We start from the raw sequence: 19,042 nt of genomic DNA on the forward strand, positions 1-19,042 counted from the left end.
GCAGGCCCCATAGTCCCTGTTACAACTACTCAACTCTTGTTCCACCACAAAAGCAGCCACAGACGATATGTAAGCCAATGAGTGTGGCTGTGATACAATATAACTATTTACAGAAACAGGGCTGATTTGGCCTGTGTGCCATAGTTTGCCAAATTCTGGTCAAATGAAATAGAAAGTCCAGAAATAGACCCAAGAACACATGAAAACTTAGCACATGATAAAAGTGGCATCTCAATCACTGGGGAATTTTTTAACAAGTAGTGCTGGGACAACTGGTTAACAATTTAGAAAAAAAAAATTAGATCCATACTTCACAGAATATACATGAATAGACTGCAAATTCATCAAAAAATTAAACTTAAAGAGTGAAACCCTGAATATTGGAAGAAAACATGCGTGAATTCTTTTAAAACCTGGGGGTAGGGAAAGGTTAACTATGACTCAAAATTAGATGCAAAAAAAAGGAGATTTAAATACAAAAAAATTCCAAATTTTTGCACAGTATTTTTTTAAAAACACTATAAGCTAAGTCAAAAGAAAAATTAAAACTGGGGGAAAAAATTTTGCTGGGCAAATAAGCTGAATAGACATCTCTCAAAAGAAGACATACCAATGGCCAACCGGTATATGAAAAAATGTTCAACCTCACCAATCATCCAAGAAATGCAAATCAAATCACCCAGTTAGAATGGCTATTATAAAAAAGACTGAAAACAACAAATGCTGGTGAGGGTGCAGAGAAAGGGGAACTCTTTTACATTGTTGGTAAGAATGTAAATTTGTACAGCCATATGTAAAACAGTATGGAAGTTTCTCAAAAAACTACAGACAGAACTGCTATTATGATCCAGCAATCCCACTATGAAGTATATACCCAAAGGAAAGGAAATCAACAAGTCAAAGGGACACCAGCACTGTTTATCACAGCTCTATTCACAACAGACAAGGACCTGGAACCAACCGAAATGTCAATCAATAGATTAATGGATAAAGAAAATGTGATATAGATACACAATGGACTCTTTACTCAGCCATAAAAAAGAATAAAATTCTGCCATTTGCAGCAACATGGATGAGCTTGGAGAAAATTATGCTAAGTGAAATAAGCCAGGCACAGAAAGAGAAATACCACATGTTCTCACTCATGTGTGGAAGTTAAAAAAGTTGACCTCTTAGAAGAGTAGAATAGTGGTTAATAGAGACTAAGGGAAGGGGTAAAGTAGAGATGGGGAGAGGCTGGTCAGCGATACAAAATTGTAAAGCAATAGGAAGAACAGGATATAGTGTGCTATAGCAACATAGGGAGACTACAATCAAAAACAAATTATTGTTATACCTTCAAGTAGCTAGTGGAGAAGATGCTGAATGTTCCAAACACAAAGAGGTAACAAATGTCTGATGTGATGGATATGCTAAATACCCTGATATGATCACTGTAGTACAATGTATAAATGTACCCAAATATCACACTGAACTCCATAAATATATACAATTACCATGGTTCAATTAAAAAATAAATTAAGACTGACCGGTTAGCTCAAGTTGATTAGAGCACGGTGCTATAACAGCAAGGTCAAGGGTACAGATCCCCATAACAGCCAGCCACCAAAAAAAATTTTTTTTTACTTAATTAATTAAAAAAGAGACAGAAGTAGATTACAGGCTGCCTGAAAGGGGGCGGGGGGGAGGGGCAGAGCAGGGGTAGTGAACAGGGAATAATGAGAAGTTATTGCTTAATGGGTACATAAAGTCTATGTAGAGGACAAAAAAGTTTAGGAAATTGATAGAGGTACTAGTCACACAGCATTGTGAATGTTATTAATTCCACACAATTGTGTGTTTTAAAATGCTTAAAATGGCAATCCTTATGTTATATATGTTTTACCACACTAAAAAAAAAACTGGGAAAAAAATATTTGGGACATATGTTACAGATAAAAAGACCAATTTCCCTAAAAACTTCTCTTCAATTGAGTGTAGTAAAATTACCAAAATACCAACAGGAAAATGGGGAAAAGATATGAACAAATTTTTTTTTAAGATAAAATAAACATGACCCTTGATTAGGAAAACATGTTCAGACATACTCATGATTAAAAAGATGCACATTAAAGCTACACATTTCTCACCTAAAATTGGCAAATATTCAAAAGTATGACAACACATCCTACAGATGAAGCAGTAAGGAAACAGGCACTCTTATACTTGGGTTTTTCTGGTGGGAAGGCAAATGTGTTACAACGCTTTTAGAGGAGAATTTGGCAATATTTAATAAAATTAATTATGCATTTATCTTCTGATCCAGCAACCCCACTTCTACAAATTTTTCCTGAAAATACACTATTTCAATAATAATATAAAAATAACACATGCACAAGATTATTCATGGGAGCACTGTTTATAATTTCAAAATAATTGCAAAAAAGCTAAATGCTCATACATAAAAGAATGGCTGAACAATCTCACAACAAAGACTGAAAGAGAAAAAGAGAGAGGGAGAGAGGGAGAATATAAAGAGAAACAAATGAACCTAAGTATATTTCAAATGAACTGCAAAATCACACTTAATGGTGGGCAGAAAAACACTAACCCAAGTGACTCTTAAACTCAGTAGTGAAGACAAGACCATACAGCCACAAACAAAAGATTTTTTTTAATTGTAAAGAAAGATTCAGTATGGTTAGTGCATTTATTTTTCAATGATGTTAATGAATAATTCTAAAACTATATAATATGCATTCTAGTACTGAGCAAATGAGCAAATATATTGTGAAAATAAGAGCCAGGCTTCTCAATGTCAGAGAAGGGAATTATAAATATGAAAAGGGTCACCTTTACAGAAGGCTAGAGTACAGTCTGTGGGACTGAACTAGAACTGGAGAAATCAATATAAACTCACAGTTTTTAATACATAGAAAAGAAGGGAGTTTTTTTAATAGGGAGAGAAGAAATTACACATATATTTCCTAACACAGTTAGCTGAATGACATTCCAATAGCACTAAGCACACTTGCACCCAGATCTAACACTATTCTTCACTAAAAGGAACCAGGGCTCCTTGGAGAAATGGCTGATTCCAAGCTGAGAATGGGAAAATATAAGATGAGCCTGGAGCATGTTAAAGCAGAAAGTAAGGAAGTGCTTAAACAATTATGAGGACAGATCAAAAGGATACAGGAGTCAACTTGAAAGAGCAACCCACTGGCCAAACTTTGAACAATCTGACCATCAAAATAAGTAATGATAATAACAGACTATAACCTACTGAATAAGATAGAAAAAAACAAGTTCATACTGATACAATAAATAGAAAATTGAAATTCAAATGAAAACAACATTTACAGAGTCTCAAAGTACCTCCCCACTTAATTAGAAAAGGAAAAAGGATAACTTTACAGTAAAGAAGGCTTGCTAGACACTACTTTACTCAAGTGATCAAGGTGATCAGCATTCATAATGAGACAAATCAAAATCATGTACCACCTGATAGGATACAAAGAGAACACAGTAATCACTTCTGTGATATTTCTTCCAAAGATGTATTACCTAAACCTAATCATAAGGAGGGAATAGACAAACCTAAACTGACAAACATACTACAAAATATATCTGTAATCTTCAAAACTGTCAAGGTCACAAAAGTCCAGCAAAGACTGAGAAACTATTCTAGATTCAAAGAAACTAAAGATGTACGACAACTAAAGGCAATGCATCATTCTAAAGTAGATAGCTCTGGTATAATGAACATTATTGGGACCTCTGATGAAACTTAAATAGGGACTGAGGACTAAATGGCAATAATGTATCCATGTTAATTTACTAATTTGATTCTCGTTTTATGATTATGTAGAACATCCTCTTTTGTAGGAAATATATACTAACACAGCATGGCAGCATTCAAGTCAGCTTTACTTTCAAATTGTTTAGGAAACAAAAAGTTCTTTGTATTGTGCTTAAAACTTTCCTAACAGCTTGAGACTATCTCAAAAGAAATAAAAAGCCATATTTCAATGTCTCATTTATATTAATCCAACACTTTGAATTGTGGGATCATATCCCTAGGAATAAATATACTGAAATTTTTTGTGCCCTTTTTTTCACCACCACTGTCAGATAACCATAACAAGCACCTCAAGCCAGCACTGACTGAGGACACTGCAGGTTCATGTGCCTTCCCCAACTCATTAAGCACTAGTCAGTAAGAAGGGCTTCATCCATCCATCCCTTTCCTGTGAACTCAACCCAGATGCCCCTGAGCAATGTTTCTTTTGGCAAAGTCTTTTTTTTTTTTAATTAGTTATGTGATAGTTTCTTCCTATCTACCCTCATAGTCACCATTGGTTTACCCCTCATTTTTCATTTCCTGTTGTCTTAAAAATGAAGGATTTAACATTTGCCTTTTATTCCAAATTAAGTAACTAAGAAGCATTCTATAATATAAGGGATTTCACAAGGACCCTAATAAGTGACTCTTGGTTTTCTAAAGTGAGTAACTGTCCTTATATCAGGGTAGAGAGTGTTTGTATGCAATTCCTCTATGAAGACTCTTTGCATTACCAAGGTACAGCATAGTGCATGGGACATAACAGGTATGTCCCTATGTGATTCTGTTTTCTTAAGTATTTTGTGAACAACTCCATTCTAAATGAATGATCTCAATTTCGTACTCTAGTCACAGCACCCAGAGAATTCAATAGGAAGGCTGGCACAGTTGTTATGTGTTTGAAAATGTCTGGAGTTCTTTCACTTGGCCAAGAACATCCAGTAGTAGTAGAACTTCTTTTAGTAGGCCACACTTTAGCTGACTCAACATATATTCAAATTGCTCAGAATGAAGAGCAATTGTACATGTGAACAGCAATTTACAAGTGCCACTTGTAAAGAGGTTTATGAATTTAGAGTATGCTACTAAATGATACAGGGCAATAGCCTTCAAAATAATAATGTTCAATCCTAGTGAAGGTACAATGACATGTAAACCCTCTGGAAAACAATTTGACAAGATATATACAGTATATCTCCTAAAAATATAAGTAATTCAAAATGAAGGCAAAGATTTATGCACAGATAGTGATTAGTTTTATTAATAATTTAAAAAATTAATAATTTTTAAGCACCCAGAGAAATGACAAATTATGAGATGTTCATGAAATTCATTATGTGGTAATTTCAAATTACATTATAAGAAATTATACGACAAGTTAATATAATCATCCTGAATACGTGTACAAAGCACAAAAAGTAAAATAAAGCATATAAAATTATATATATATATATAAAATAGTCAACTATGTAAAACATATAAGGAGATTAAAAACTAAAAGAAAATATGCCAAAATGTTAGAATAACATTTCCTAAATTGAAGATTATTTCTCATTCTTCTTTCCACTTTTAGCCCAATGTTCTATAATATACAGTATGTATTAATTTTTTAATCAGAAAAGAATACTTTTCAAAGCAGAACAAAAATACAGTAAGCTGGTCTTCAAAGCAAAATCTTTTTTTTTTTTTTTTTTTTTAAAGATAATCTTTCAACTTACAGGAATATTTGTATTCACAGAACTTGGAGAACTTAGTCCAAAACAGTCTTGGCTAAGACAGCAAATAATATTATACCACATAATCCTAACAAAACTTAGAGAAAGCCTTCCCTTCACATTCCAGTTTATTATGCCTATTCTTCATCCAATAAATAATTACTGAGCATCTACTACCTATCAGGAACTATTCTAGAAATGGGAGCATTTACCAAGCAGTCAACAAGAAGACACAACCCTTTTCTTGTAGAGCTTGGATTCTAGTGGGAGGAAAAGATAACAGACGGGGGCGCGGGGGGGAGCGTAGAACATATTTTCAGACAGTGCTAAGTGCTACAGAGAAAAAATAAAGCACGGTAAAAGAACAGTGGAAAGCAGGAAGCTATTTTAGATTGGGTGGTCAGAGGAACCCTTTCTAAAGAGGAGAAATTTGATCATGTAAGCCACTGGCATAACATAAATAGCATTCCTGTTGCTTAATTGTCCTAAGATTTAGAAAAGTTTATTTACAACTTAAAATACAGATAATCATCTCTATGAAAACAGTTTCTACTTTAAGAGGCAGTAAGGTACATCAGAACTAGACAGACTAGGTTTGAATCCAGGTTCCACCGCATAGTAAGCAAGTCACAAGCTCTGAGTCTCAATTTCCTCATGTGTAAAACAGACATAATAGTACCTAGTTTATAAAGCTGTTCAGAGGATTTAAAAAGATAATGTATGGGAAAGAGCTTAGTAATGTGTCTAGGCATGTAAGTATTTATTAACTGTTAAGTCCCCACATATTTATAGTTCTTCCACAAAAGGAGCACTATACACCAAATGATTCTTCATGAAGCACTCACTGTTTAATTACTGCAAGTAGAAACATACCACAATTTTATCTTCCAACCATACTAGGGGCTCCAAAGTCCAAATCACCTCTGACTAAACTGTTACTAGATACTGGTGCTATAAATGATACTGGCTTGACAAAACTGATATCATTTTTACTAATGTCACACTGACCTTTTCTCTCAATTCATCATGAACGGCCTCTGTTTCCATTCTGAATCCCTAACTTCAAAGTCTGGCCTCTTGCCAGCCTGGCTGTGAGGGCTAATTTTATGTGTCAACTTGGCTAAACTACGATGGCCAGGTGTTTGGTCAAACACTAATTTAGATGTTGCTGTGAAGGTATTTTTTAGGTGTGATCAATATTTACAATCAGTAGACTCTGAGTAAAGCATATCACCCTCATAATGTAGGTAAGCCTCATCCAATCAGTTGAAGATCTTAAGAGTAAAGACTAAGGTTTCCCAAAGAAGAAGGAATTTTTCTCAAGATTGCGACAAGGAATCCTGCCTGAGTTTCCAATCTCCTGGCCTGCCCTTGAAACTTCAACTTGTTAGCCCCCACAATCATGTAAACCAGTTCTCTAAAATATCTATCTACTATTGATTCTGTTTCTCTGGAGGACCCTGATACACTGGTCAATCTTAAGAATTGATATCATTGCTTTTACCTCTTCATTCTATTATCTACACAGCAATCAGAGTGATCCTGGTAAAATGCTAGATAACTCCTCTGGTAAAAATTCTCGAATGACTCCCAATCTCAAGCAGAATAAAAAAGTCCAATAAGGCCTAGAATCCCTACAGAATTTGTCACACCTTCTCTCCTTCCCTCTCTGAATTCATCTCCTAATACTCTTCCTCATTCTACCCTCCAGTCAGACATTAGCCCTCTGGCTGTTCTAACATATCACAAACATTCCTACCTCTGGGCCTTGTACACTTGCTGTTCCCTTTATCTTCCCCTAGATATCTGCACAGAATGTACCCTCATTTCCTTTAGGTCCTTGCCTAAAATGCCATCTTTTCAGAGAGGCTTTCCCTCATCACTCTATTTAAAACCGAAGCCCTTTCCAACCTTGAGGTATACTGTCCCTTGTTTTCTCCATTGCATTTATTATCATCTAGTATGTTATCTGTTCTACTCATTTTATTTTTTTCACCGCTAAAAGGTAGGTTCCAAGACAGCAAGGTTTGTTGTCTGTTTTGTGTACTCCTATATTCCCAGGCCCCCCAATAATGCCTAACACATAGTTGGAGCATCATAAATATTTGTTGCTTGAAGAAGAAAACAAATGAATAAAGAAAGGGTGATTTTTAACTTATTCTTTGTGCTTCCCCATATATTCCAGTTTTCTACATTGGGTATTCACTTCTATTTATTAATTGCTGAAGATATTGAAAATTAATATAACTTTTGTGGTAGAAGTTTAAAAGCCTTAAGAAAGTCCATATCCTTTGACTCAAAATTTTTTCAGTGAATAACATAAAACTAAGGAATTAATCATGAATATCCACTAAAATTTAACAACCTTAATGTCCATCAGTAAAAGGCTTATAAGTTACCGCACACCCAGACAATGAAACTGCTTGGTTATTAAAAATGTAGACCTAAATCTACTAAAATAAACCATGTTGTTCATAACACTCAATTTAAAAAACTGGATTATAATTCAGTATATGGAATATAAGCCTATATAAAAATAAATATATATATAAACATATATAAAGAGAAATAAACATCAAGAGAAAAAAACGAAAACTGGACAATAAAATGAAATGAGATTATAGCTGAATGGTTAATTTTTTTTTACACTTGTCTACTGTCTAAAATTTTTGCAATTAAAAAGAGCTATTTTCATAAATAGTAAATGTAAATCAATAGAAATAAATAAAACCAGCATTTTTATAAGCAACATAATAAACATCTGTAATATGAGGTACATGACATCATTTGTGTTCAAAAAGTAAAAGACATTTTTTAATGTGTTCTGAATCCATTTATGTGCTTTCCTGTCCTCAAATTATACTGTGAAACATTATGCATAATGCACATTGTTGTGGAAACCATAAATTGTACTACTGGTAAAGTAAGGTGTAGTTTTAATTTTCCCACAGCAGAGGCTCTTTTCCATAGGAAATGTATGTGATTTCTTGAGTGCTAGTACTATATGGCCAGGCACTGCGCTATCACTAAAACTTCCTCCAAAATATTAGTTTACTTGACACTTCTGCTGCTTCAAATTCTTAGATCACCAAGTCACCCTTACTGTTTTCAGAAAATATGACACGGAAATGAAAGAAACAAAAAAACTTCAATTCATAGTAAGAACAGAGAAAATCACTCTTTTAGGAAAATGTTAAATCTTTCTGCTTGGCACTGAATTTTCAAAGTCTACATCATCATTAACAGGACACTTTGAAACTAGCACTATATATTAAAAAACAGCATGATACAGCCATGGTCCATGAGCCTAGAGAGGTTGATCACTGATGATGATAATAGAGAAGTAAAGAGGAACAAAAGCTTGAAAGAGACTTCTGTAAATGGACAACACTGGACAAAGGAAGTGAAAATGTGCATATGATTTCAAAATCAATGGGAAAACACTACATCAGTAAACAGTATACAGAAAACAAGATTGGCCATTTAGAAGGAATGTGGATCCCTAATTCTCAGCATACAGCAAAATAAATTATAGAAAAACTGAAATACTTAAATGCAAAACATAATGCCAAAAACCACTAGAAGAATACTAAAGGAAAGGAATAAGTATGACTATATAAAAAGTAAACATTTCTTTCAAAATTTTCATCATAGACAAAAGCATTATAAACAAACTAAAACGCAAATGTCAAACTGGGGAAATAAATGACAGAATTACTATATTTAATATACAAAAAGTTCCTACAAATCAGATTTTTTTTAATGAAGCCATCAATAGAAAAATGGAGAAAGGATATGAAGAGGCAACTCATAAAACAAGAAACAGAGGCCAAAAACTATTTATACATATATATGTTACAATAATAAGGTATCATTTTTGCATTATAATCCATCAAAATGGATTATAGAAAGAAACAGAAAATTAAAAAATCCAATGTTATCTAGGATATATGAAAAGAGACTCTCTCATACACTCCTTTGATAAGTATAATTTGACCCCGCTTCTCAAAAGTACAATTTAGCAACCTAAGGTTTTTAAATGTGCACACTCTTACCTAAGTATAATCACAAAAGTACACAAAGACTTAGTTCCAATGACATTCAATTCAACATGGCTTAAATGTCTCAAAAATTGGAAGCAGTCTTAATATAAAAAAGGGAAAGTTTCTTAAAAATCAATAATATAGCTATTAAATGGAATATTACACAATTATTTTAAATGATGGTAGAAAATTTTAATTTATCATATTACTACTAGCCATTTTTCATTTATTGGTTTAATCATAAATAAGTATGCTCTTTTGGGTAATATTTTAAAAGTAAACCTCAAACATTTTTACATGATATTCAGAGCTTATGGCAACGAACAGAATATAGAATAGACTAGAATACTGGTCCACCCTCCACTAAAGCAATTTGGTCATGTCCATTAAAATATAGCACTGCCCTCTTTGTGATAAATTACTGAGCTATGTACAAATTTTTGCACTTTTCTATAGTACGTCATTATACTACAAAAAAGAAAAAAAAACTGTACTCTCACCCCTACTCCCCCAAATCTAGGGATGATAAAAATACCACTGTTGAAAGAATTAGACTTTACTAATCTGGGGACATACCTATGATATAATGTTAAGTAAATAAAGCAGATAAAGATTGCACTGTGATTTTTCTAGAATTAGCCCATTTTCTATTTAATAGTAAAAAAAGGGGGGGGGTCCCCATAATTGTAGGATTGCATATCCTCCTACGAACAAAAAAAAACAAATGACAACAAACTGTTAAAATTTGTTTCTGATATATTTAATTAATCTAGATGAGGGGATTGGAAGGGAGAGATTACAAAACTTCTCTATATACAGATAATTTAATTAATTAACAATAAAACACTGATATTCTTTGACCACGCAATTGCACTTCTAGGAATTTATTCTACAGATATAATTATGCATGCTTAAAGATGTACGTGCAATGAAATTACTAAAGTGTTAATGATATCAAAACTTCAATAGAGAACTGACTAATTTTTGGAAAAAACTATAAAGCTACACAATGGAATATTATTATTGCAGTTATAAAAAAAGAACAGTTTTATTTGGTTTTACGTACTAATATAGAAAAATTGTTACCATCGTAATTGCTAATTAAAATAGTATATTATTAATTTTAAAATAGTATGTATAGTATGGTTCTATTCATATTTTTTTAAGCTTTAGTCTAAAAGGATCATGGGAAACTGAAATGTGATACTTTGGGAAGTGAGACCTAGGGTCAAAGAAAACTTTACGTGTCTTTTTATAACCTTCAATACCAATTGTTATTTTTAATTTTTTTTAAAATAACCTCAGAGATGTTAAGAAACTTGTACAAGGAAGAACAGTTATTAAGTGGCAGAAGCTGGACTTTAATGAAAGCTGGTCTTGTATTCCAAGAACAGTATTTTATTCCATATACCAATATGCTTCTATTTATTTATTTATTCATCATTTATTTAATTTTATGGTGGCAGGCCAGTATGGGGATCTGAACCCGTGACCTTGGTGTTACAGCACCTCATTCTAACCAACTGAGCTAACCGGCCAGCCCCCTATTTTTAATTTTTGGAAATTTGTTTAAAATGTTTTAAATGCTACATAAAACAATGATTTGTAAAACTTTCTGGATTAAGCCATCTCAGATTTGCTTTTAAATTCCCCAGGGGAAGAAAAAAAAAGTTAGAGAAAAGTTAAATTAAGGACAGCACAATTTTGAAAATTGTTCAAGGTTAAGCTGAATGATTTCTAAATATGTTTGGAAATTTCCATAAGTAGAAAGTTACAATAAAATCTTCCTAAGAGCCCTACTATGTAAAACAGATTAAATCCAGAGCTAAGGATAAGGGTAAGGTAAAAGAGGAAGGGGGCACTACACTATCCCCTCCTTTATCCCCTTAGTGATTCCAAGGTCAAACTAAGGTTCCATAGGGTATTAAAAACACCACTGTTACAGTCATCACTGTCACCATAATAACAAAGAGAACCTGCACAATTTGAGGAATTCCTCCTTGACCAACAGCAGGAGGAAGTTAGACCTTAGAGCAACAAATATTCTCTCTCGGTAGTGATGGGCAGTGAGGTTACCAATGGATTTTTTTTTTTTTTTTCTGACCAGTAAGGGGATCACAACCCTTGGCTTGGTGTGGTCCGCACCACGCTCAGCCAGTGAGCGCACCCAGCCATCCCTATATAGGATCCGAACCCGCAGCCTCGGCGCTGCCAGCGCCGCACCCTCCCATAGGGTCAGCCCCCAATGGATTTTTTTTAAGCCATTGTATTTTGCAAATTTTCTTAGGAAGAGAAAAATGTGTTTTTTAATGTTCATAAAATATTATAAATTTTACCACTGATCAACCCAAAAAGTCATTCAAAGCCTTCGCATTATCGAACCTGGAATACAACTGAATAATCAATAAGAAATGACAAATCCCTAGTGCTCATTAGAAAAGAGGCAAAAGAAATGTTCTGGAACAGCCATGTCCGACCTAAGGCAGACAGGCCTTGAACAAATGGAGAACAAGACAGTAGGGGCCATATCATATGCATGGTCTTTTAGCTTATCCTTACACACCTGCAATCTGAGACTGTAAGACTGGAATTCCCTCTTCTTGAATAGAGAACTAGGAGCAAGCAATGAAAGATATGGATTTTTGTCCCCCCAACAGTAGAAATCAGTAAGAGGTAGCTAATATCTTCCTCTACGGTCCCAAAATTCTGTAAGGTAGTTGCATCTACCCTCATTTTTAAAGATGAGGAAACTGAAGTTCAGAAAAGTAAAGTAACTTCCCAGTGTCACAGAGTCACTGAGTAGTAGGAACAGGACTAGAATTAAGGTTTGCCTCCTTCAAAGCCAGGGTTCTTTCTACCAAGCTAGCTCCCTTCTCTAAAAAATATCCTCTCATGCCAGTAGCTGCAAGATCCAACTGTAGCATTCTCAGACCACTTTTGCTCACTTGAAAGTAAGAAAAGAAACAAGAAAGGCAGCTGTCAAGAAGTTGTATTAATTATTGCCCAGCTCTACCGCATCTTGGAAGGAGGCACTAAAACTAGATTCACATGATCCTCACTGTCATTTCAAGTAATTATTCCTACCCCTGAAAAAAGGTTATCACTAACATTCTCTCCAGCCGAGAGGTTGCAAATAGAATTCTCAAGAAAACTTTGCCAGTCTACTTTGCCAGTCTACCAAACCTTTATACTCTGGATGTGTTAGCTTTAAACTTTTAATACTAAAAATTAAGAGGAATTTGTTTCGATCTAAAAATGACAGTTGCCAAGTTAAAATGGTAGCTGCCACTACAGCCTGGTGACTAGAGTAGTAGCTTTGCAGTTATCCAATCTAGGTTCATTACCCACTTAAATAAATGTGTAACCTTAGGCAAGTCAATGCAATTCTATAACTTCATATACAAAAAAGGCATGATAAATAACTTCTCCATAAAGGATCAAATGAGATAACCTGGTGCCTAGAGCCTGACACACAGAAAGGTGGAAAATAGGATACATACTATTATTAACACTGGAATTAGTCTTGTGCAATAGGAGTCTTGGCAGATCAAAACTCCGCATGGTCTGAACTCTTGATTATCGGATGTAACAATCAACTGCTCAAATCTGGACATCTGAGGCAAATGAAATACTGACTCAGTGCAGCTTGGTTCAGAGATGTCCAGATATTCCAGTTCAACAGTTCTAAAATATGTAGAGGATTAGTCTTAGTTTAAACTGGTTCACATTGTTTTAAAAGCACATAAAGGTTTGGCTAACTTCAGAGTTGTATTACACACACACACACACACACACACACACACACACACACACAGACTTCATTTGTGGTTCACTATGGATTTTTGTTCACAGGTCTGCTTACTACAATGGGCTCCTTGAGAGCAGGAAACAAGTCTGTATTGTTGATTTTATATGCCCAGCACCAGTCAAGGCTATGGCACATACAAATTGCTCAGTAAATATTCATGTAATTAAGTTTACAGAAATCCATTCAAGAACTTCACTAGCTTTAAGATTCAGGAAAGCTCATTTTGGCAAAGGGAATGCCAATTTTTTTCCCTATAGAATTTGGCAATTCTTTTCTTTTCAAATAAATAATCACTAAACAAATCACACACCAGATATCAACAGTAAAGTTTCCACAAACAAAACTAAAATGAAAAACTCTAGAAAAGTGGCATTCCAGTGTAAAGGAAAGAAAACCAGTTTGGGAATCAGGCAAACATGGGGTTCAAATGCCAGTTCCACCACTTCACAGTTATGAAAATATTAACTTGGATCAAATAGCACACATCACCTCAGACTCAGTTTCCACACCTACCTCACAGGTTGTCACCAAGCTAATATATGTGAAGCAAAAAGTACAGCTGGTAGTTGAGTGATTTTTAAGTCTCTGATATCCATCCCTTTTCCCAGATAGCACAACCTGGAGTGGCTATGTAATGCCTAAAGGCAACTACTATCTTCACTCTTTTTTCAAAAGGTACACTAATTTAGCCATATAGACAGGCCAATTGGCTACAGTCACAACTATCAGACCAGTGCTACAGTTTTAACGGGGACCCTTTCATGGAACTCCAGAGCCCAAGCAAAGCCAACCAGGCTCTGTCCTCTTCAGGTAGCCTGTTCCTTCTCTTCTGGATTCTGCTTATAATGAGTTTGCTGACAGGTTTGCAATGTCAAGGATGTAGTATATAAGCAATAGGCATTAAGACTGGAGGTAGAGGGGAGGAAAAATAATACTTAAATGAATGGAGAGGAAGTCTTTCAGGTTCATTAATAAATGTTTACTTTCCATTCCATATGTAGAACAAAATAGAGTAATGATTTGCTTATTCCAATCAGCTGAGTACTTATTTCATTTTACTGTGCTGCATACCTTCAATTGCATACTAACGAAAATAAAAACCTTAGTAAACAAAATCCCTTACACACCTCTAAAGACAATATTGCTCCATCCATTAAAATGAAGTCCAATCAAGGCAAAGTTTCCATTTTTCTTCTCTTAAATGACTTTCACTGGGAGAGATGAGTCAAAGAACTACTAACAAACTTGGATTTCTGTTTTCAACAAGGTAGGCACCCATACTTCCTCCCACTCGCCCCACCTCCAGAGAATTCACAGTACTAAAATATATTGTTACTAAAATATATTGAACAATGCCTTCCACTGGTCAATTTTACTTTTAACTGAATGCAGTGAAAAGAATCTGCACTTCAAGACCTCATTAACAACCACAATTCTTCCCCTACTTAAATTTCCAGTTCTAGAAAAAACTGGGTCGGCCCATTAAAAAGCAACTATAACATTCAAGAAAGCATTTTCAGAAAAACAGAGACAAAGATGTAGAGGTGTAGAGAGAGAGAGAGAGAGAGAGAGAGAGAGAGAGAGAGAGAGTGTGTGTGTGTGTGTGTGTGTGTGTGTGTGTGTGTGTGTGTGCGTGCGTGCGTGCGTGCATGTGTGCCTGGCTGGTATGGTGTACACTATTATTATCATGCAAATATCCATTATACACCATCAAGGAGAGGACGTGCAATCATTTCAAGAACATTTTTGTGGGCCGGCCCGTGGCTCACTCGGGAGAGTGTGGTGCTGAGAACACCAAGGCCCCGGGTTCGGATTCCATATACGGATGGCTGGTTCGCTCACTGGCTGAGCGTGGTGCTCACAACACCAAGTCAAGGGTTAAGATCCCCTTACCGGTCATCTTTTAAAAAAAAAAAAAAAAAAAAAAAAAAAGAACATTTTTGTTAACATTACATTTCATGCAGGGAAGCTGTTTTTCCAGAGATAATAATACATTCCACTGGAGCCTCACTGAAATACCCAACTCCTGTATCCTAATACTTGTAACCCACCTTTTTATATAGAACCTAAAGACAAGTGGGCCTTACATTGAATTTACTCTCCAGTTAATTGTGTTATTGAGGTTCCAGTATAGTTTTCTAAAGAAAGCAATTTGAATCAATAACCACACCAGCACTATTGAGAATGTTTTGCCAATAAGTAAACAAAATGCCTGAGCTCAATATGAAGGAAATTTTCCTCCTTCCTGGCTCCCCAGCTCCATTTAAAGATTGTAAACATGAATAGAAAGATAACCTTGAGAGCAATAAAGTCACCCATGCCATCAAAAACATCCCTCTAACTTATTTCCTAATTTTACACTGTTTTCCTGAAACAGGGCAGTCTCAACAGGATGCCAGGAATTTAATATTGCTTCTTAAAGATATATCAAGCTGTCTAGAATATGCAGTGATGAAAACTAAATATTGCTACTGAAACCATACTTAAACTCATGCTTTCTCTAAACAGTGCTTCACAAATAAAGCCAAAATGTTTTCTGCATCAATTCTCTTAGAAGCCATCCTAACAAGAGGGGTCACCAGCTGCACTCCTGCTAACAGCTGTATCCTGAGCAACCCCTTCCCACATACCCCTCACCCCCCAGAAAGTTTTACTTTTATCTGTGGAATTCTCTGCCGGCCTCGGCCTGGAAAACTGGGTGGACTCTGAGGACAGGTGTCAGATCTGGCCTTTGGGAGGTGGCCTAAACTGACAGTTATTGGCAGCATAAAGCTGTGATCTTTATACACTTCAATTTGAGACTTAGTGATTCCCTCCCCCTCTCCTTTTTTTGAAGGGGGGAGAGAAAGCAAGCCAAAAGAATGTTTCAAAATAGAAAAATCACCACTTTAATTATGAAACCCTCCCAACTCAGCAAAGAACTGTTAAAGGTAGCCAAATGGAAAATGTCAGGGTTTTTTGGGCACATGCACAACTATTAAACATGAAAATCACAACTTCAAAGTGAGGGAGAACGAATAAAAAGCAGGAGCAGAAAAAGGGGAGCAGGACAGGGCCCAGCCAAAGACCCATTTGCTCAGAAGGACCCCTCTTGGTACTAACTCCTCCATGTGGGGCACCCAGGCTGGAGGAAAGCAGAGGGTTACACAGAACATTTAGCAGACTTAACATTGGATTAAACACGCTACTGCAAGTTTCAACAAATGTTCATGGCATACGTAAAAACACATTTACAACAAGAAAGAAGAGAGGCACCTGGAGACATCTGACACTGGGCATGCTCTGCAGGCAACTCAGTGCGCACATGCTCTCTACCAGGTTGGCGCAGCCTAGCCACAAAGACCTTGGCACAGAACACTGCAGGATGACAAAAAGGAAGGAAGAGAAGAAGCAGTTAGAGGCCGCAACAAATCACTCCTTTACACAGGTAACCCGAATGTTAGTTGGGGCAGGGGTGCACTCTTGGCAGTTTGGAGGTCAGGGATGGTCCTAGAGACCTTACTGAAACCTTGGGAAAGGGCCCACTTTCTGTCCTATGGAAAGGAGGTTTGTGCTGCTAACCACTAATTTCTCAGGATACACTGAACAGAATCAAGAGGGAGAGAGAGAATGTTTAAATGAAAACCCACTAAAGGGAACTGAAAATTTGAGTGCAAAACAAAATTAGTGGTGATATCATGACTATAATTTCATCAAAGTAACAGTTTTTGGTCTTATGTCATTTAATAATAATTTCCACCATTGCTTAAGAACTTGTGTGCCAGGCACTTTAAACATGTTCTCTAATCTTCACACCACAGTGTAAGGAAACTGAAATTTAGAGGTTAAGTGATTTGCACAAGGACACACAGCAAAGGAAGGGAGAGTCAGAATTTCAAACTTTGGTTTGTCTGCTACCAAAACCCACATTCTTTACATAAGACTATGATGCCTCTATTGTAAAAACTTTGATCACCCCAATTTTTACCATGTGAATACAGTTTTGCACTTCCCTAAAGTAAAACCACACAGATCTAAAGAATAAGTCAAAAGGAACAAGAAAGATGAGTGACAGATGGATAGATACAGGCAATAAAAAAGCTGATTAAAAACACATCTGAGGTAGGAAAAGGAGGAACTGGTAAAGGGACATGAAAATCAACTATATTGTATATTGATAAGTTAAAATTAAAAAATATATGTTTTTTAATTACAAATAAACACATCTGATTTTCAGTGTCATCCACATCTCTGCCTTCTCAAAGAAAAAATGTTGGAATATCATGATTTTCATTTTGGACTTTGTTTACAAAGTTTAATTGACATGACTAAGAATTTAAAAGCTTATTTCATTTACCCTTTCCCATGCTCTTTTGAAAGCTTCCTGGTTTTAAAGTAATTAAGAAAAAAAGTAAAATATAAAAACGAACATATGTATTAAGGTTAGCACTTAATAACCATTAGACTATGGTATTCAATAAATATCTTTTCAGATCTAGGTCAATTAATTAAACATGGCAAAATCAATAATCATTCAAAAACACTGAAGGTGGGAATTTGGGTTCAATCAAAATATTCCAGAAGTCTTAGACCTGAACTCATAAACTTGCTCATCCTAACTACAATCAGGATAGCCAAACATCCTCGTTTGCGTGAGATAGTCCTAGTTTACGTTATTGTCCCAGCATAACTTTCATTCTCAAAAGTTTTTTGATTTTGATAAATCCTATGATCACCCCAACTGTAACATAATCAAAGACAGCTTTGCCTGAAATCAGATAGATCTGGGTTCCTATTCAGCATCTGCCACTTTCTAGTTACATTTCACCTCTAATATAAGAAATATTGAGATTATTTAGACAAGGCATTTAAAGTAAACAAAACCAGAGGAAACAAATAGAATAAAAAATTGAGCAGCTTTCTGTTATCAATGAAATGCCACACATTCCCAAGGTGTGCCTTTACTCCAAAGTTTACCAGGGTAAGTACAATAACAGCATATCACTGACACTCCAGGCACATATATTTTGTTACCCCAACACCTTCATATCAGAGTGCCAACTACAGAAAGGATGCTGAATAAATGTTTGTATAATATAATGAAAGTAGCTGCCATTTACTAAGTTCCTGTTACATGCTAGACAGCTGACATAGTAAAACCTCACAATAACTCTTCTAAGACTGGTATTATTCCATCTTACAGATGAGAAAAGCAAAGACCAGGAAGGGAGAGCTTGATGTGTTAAAACAGCTACTTGTCCAAGATGCAAGAGAATAAGGGCAAATTAATGACAGAATCAAGACAGGAAGTTAATCCTGCCTGACTTCAAGTAACCTCATTTTCTCTCCACCACAACAAATTCTATCCAGAGATACTCTCACACATGCTTATTAAAAGAATACTTAGATGAGCATGCATCAGAAGTAGATGGGCAAAGAATATAGTTAAAGGATTACACCTGCATTTGGCAACTAATACAAAATTAATACCAAAGCTCACGTGTAAATCAATTTTCATTTATTCAGTAAAAACAGTCAGTTCTCCCCTGCAAGGTTTAATAGTATTTGCATCAAGGTGTAAAAACCATGAAAGCATAAGGTACTGATTAGATTCTATCAATAACTTAACATGTAAAACTTAAAAGGAGCAGGGGGCAATGTATCACATTCAATA

At 35.4% G+C, this 19,042-nt stretch overlaps 1 protein-coding gene across 4 annotated transcripts in view; it reads right to left on the reverse strand.

The window, feature by feature from the left end:
* Positions 1–19,042, reverse strand: part of FBXW11 (F-box and WD repeat domain containing 11) — a 121,774-nt gene that overhangs the window by 68,766 nt on the left and 33,966 nt on the right. Inside the window, exon 2 of one of the 4 annotated variants that reach the window (XM_063086160.1) lies at positions 16,645–16,746. The exons of the other annotated variants lie outside the window; for them this stretch is intronic. Within the exon in view, the coding sequence (XP_062942230.1) occupies positions 16,645–16,746 (102 nt within the window). The remainder of the gene's footprint in view (positions 1–16,644; positions 16,747–19,042) is intronic. 4 annotated transcript variants of the gene reach the window in all.

This window comes from Cynocephalus volans, chromosome 2 (genome assembly GCF_027409185.1).
Source record: "Cynocephalus volans isolate mCynVol1 chromosome 2, mCynVol1.pri, whole genome shotgun sequence".
In the NCBI taxonomy this organism is placed as follows: Eukaryota; Metazoa; Chordata; class Mammalia; order Dermoptera; family Cynocephalidae; genus Cynocephalus; species Cynocephalus volans.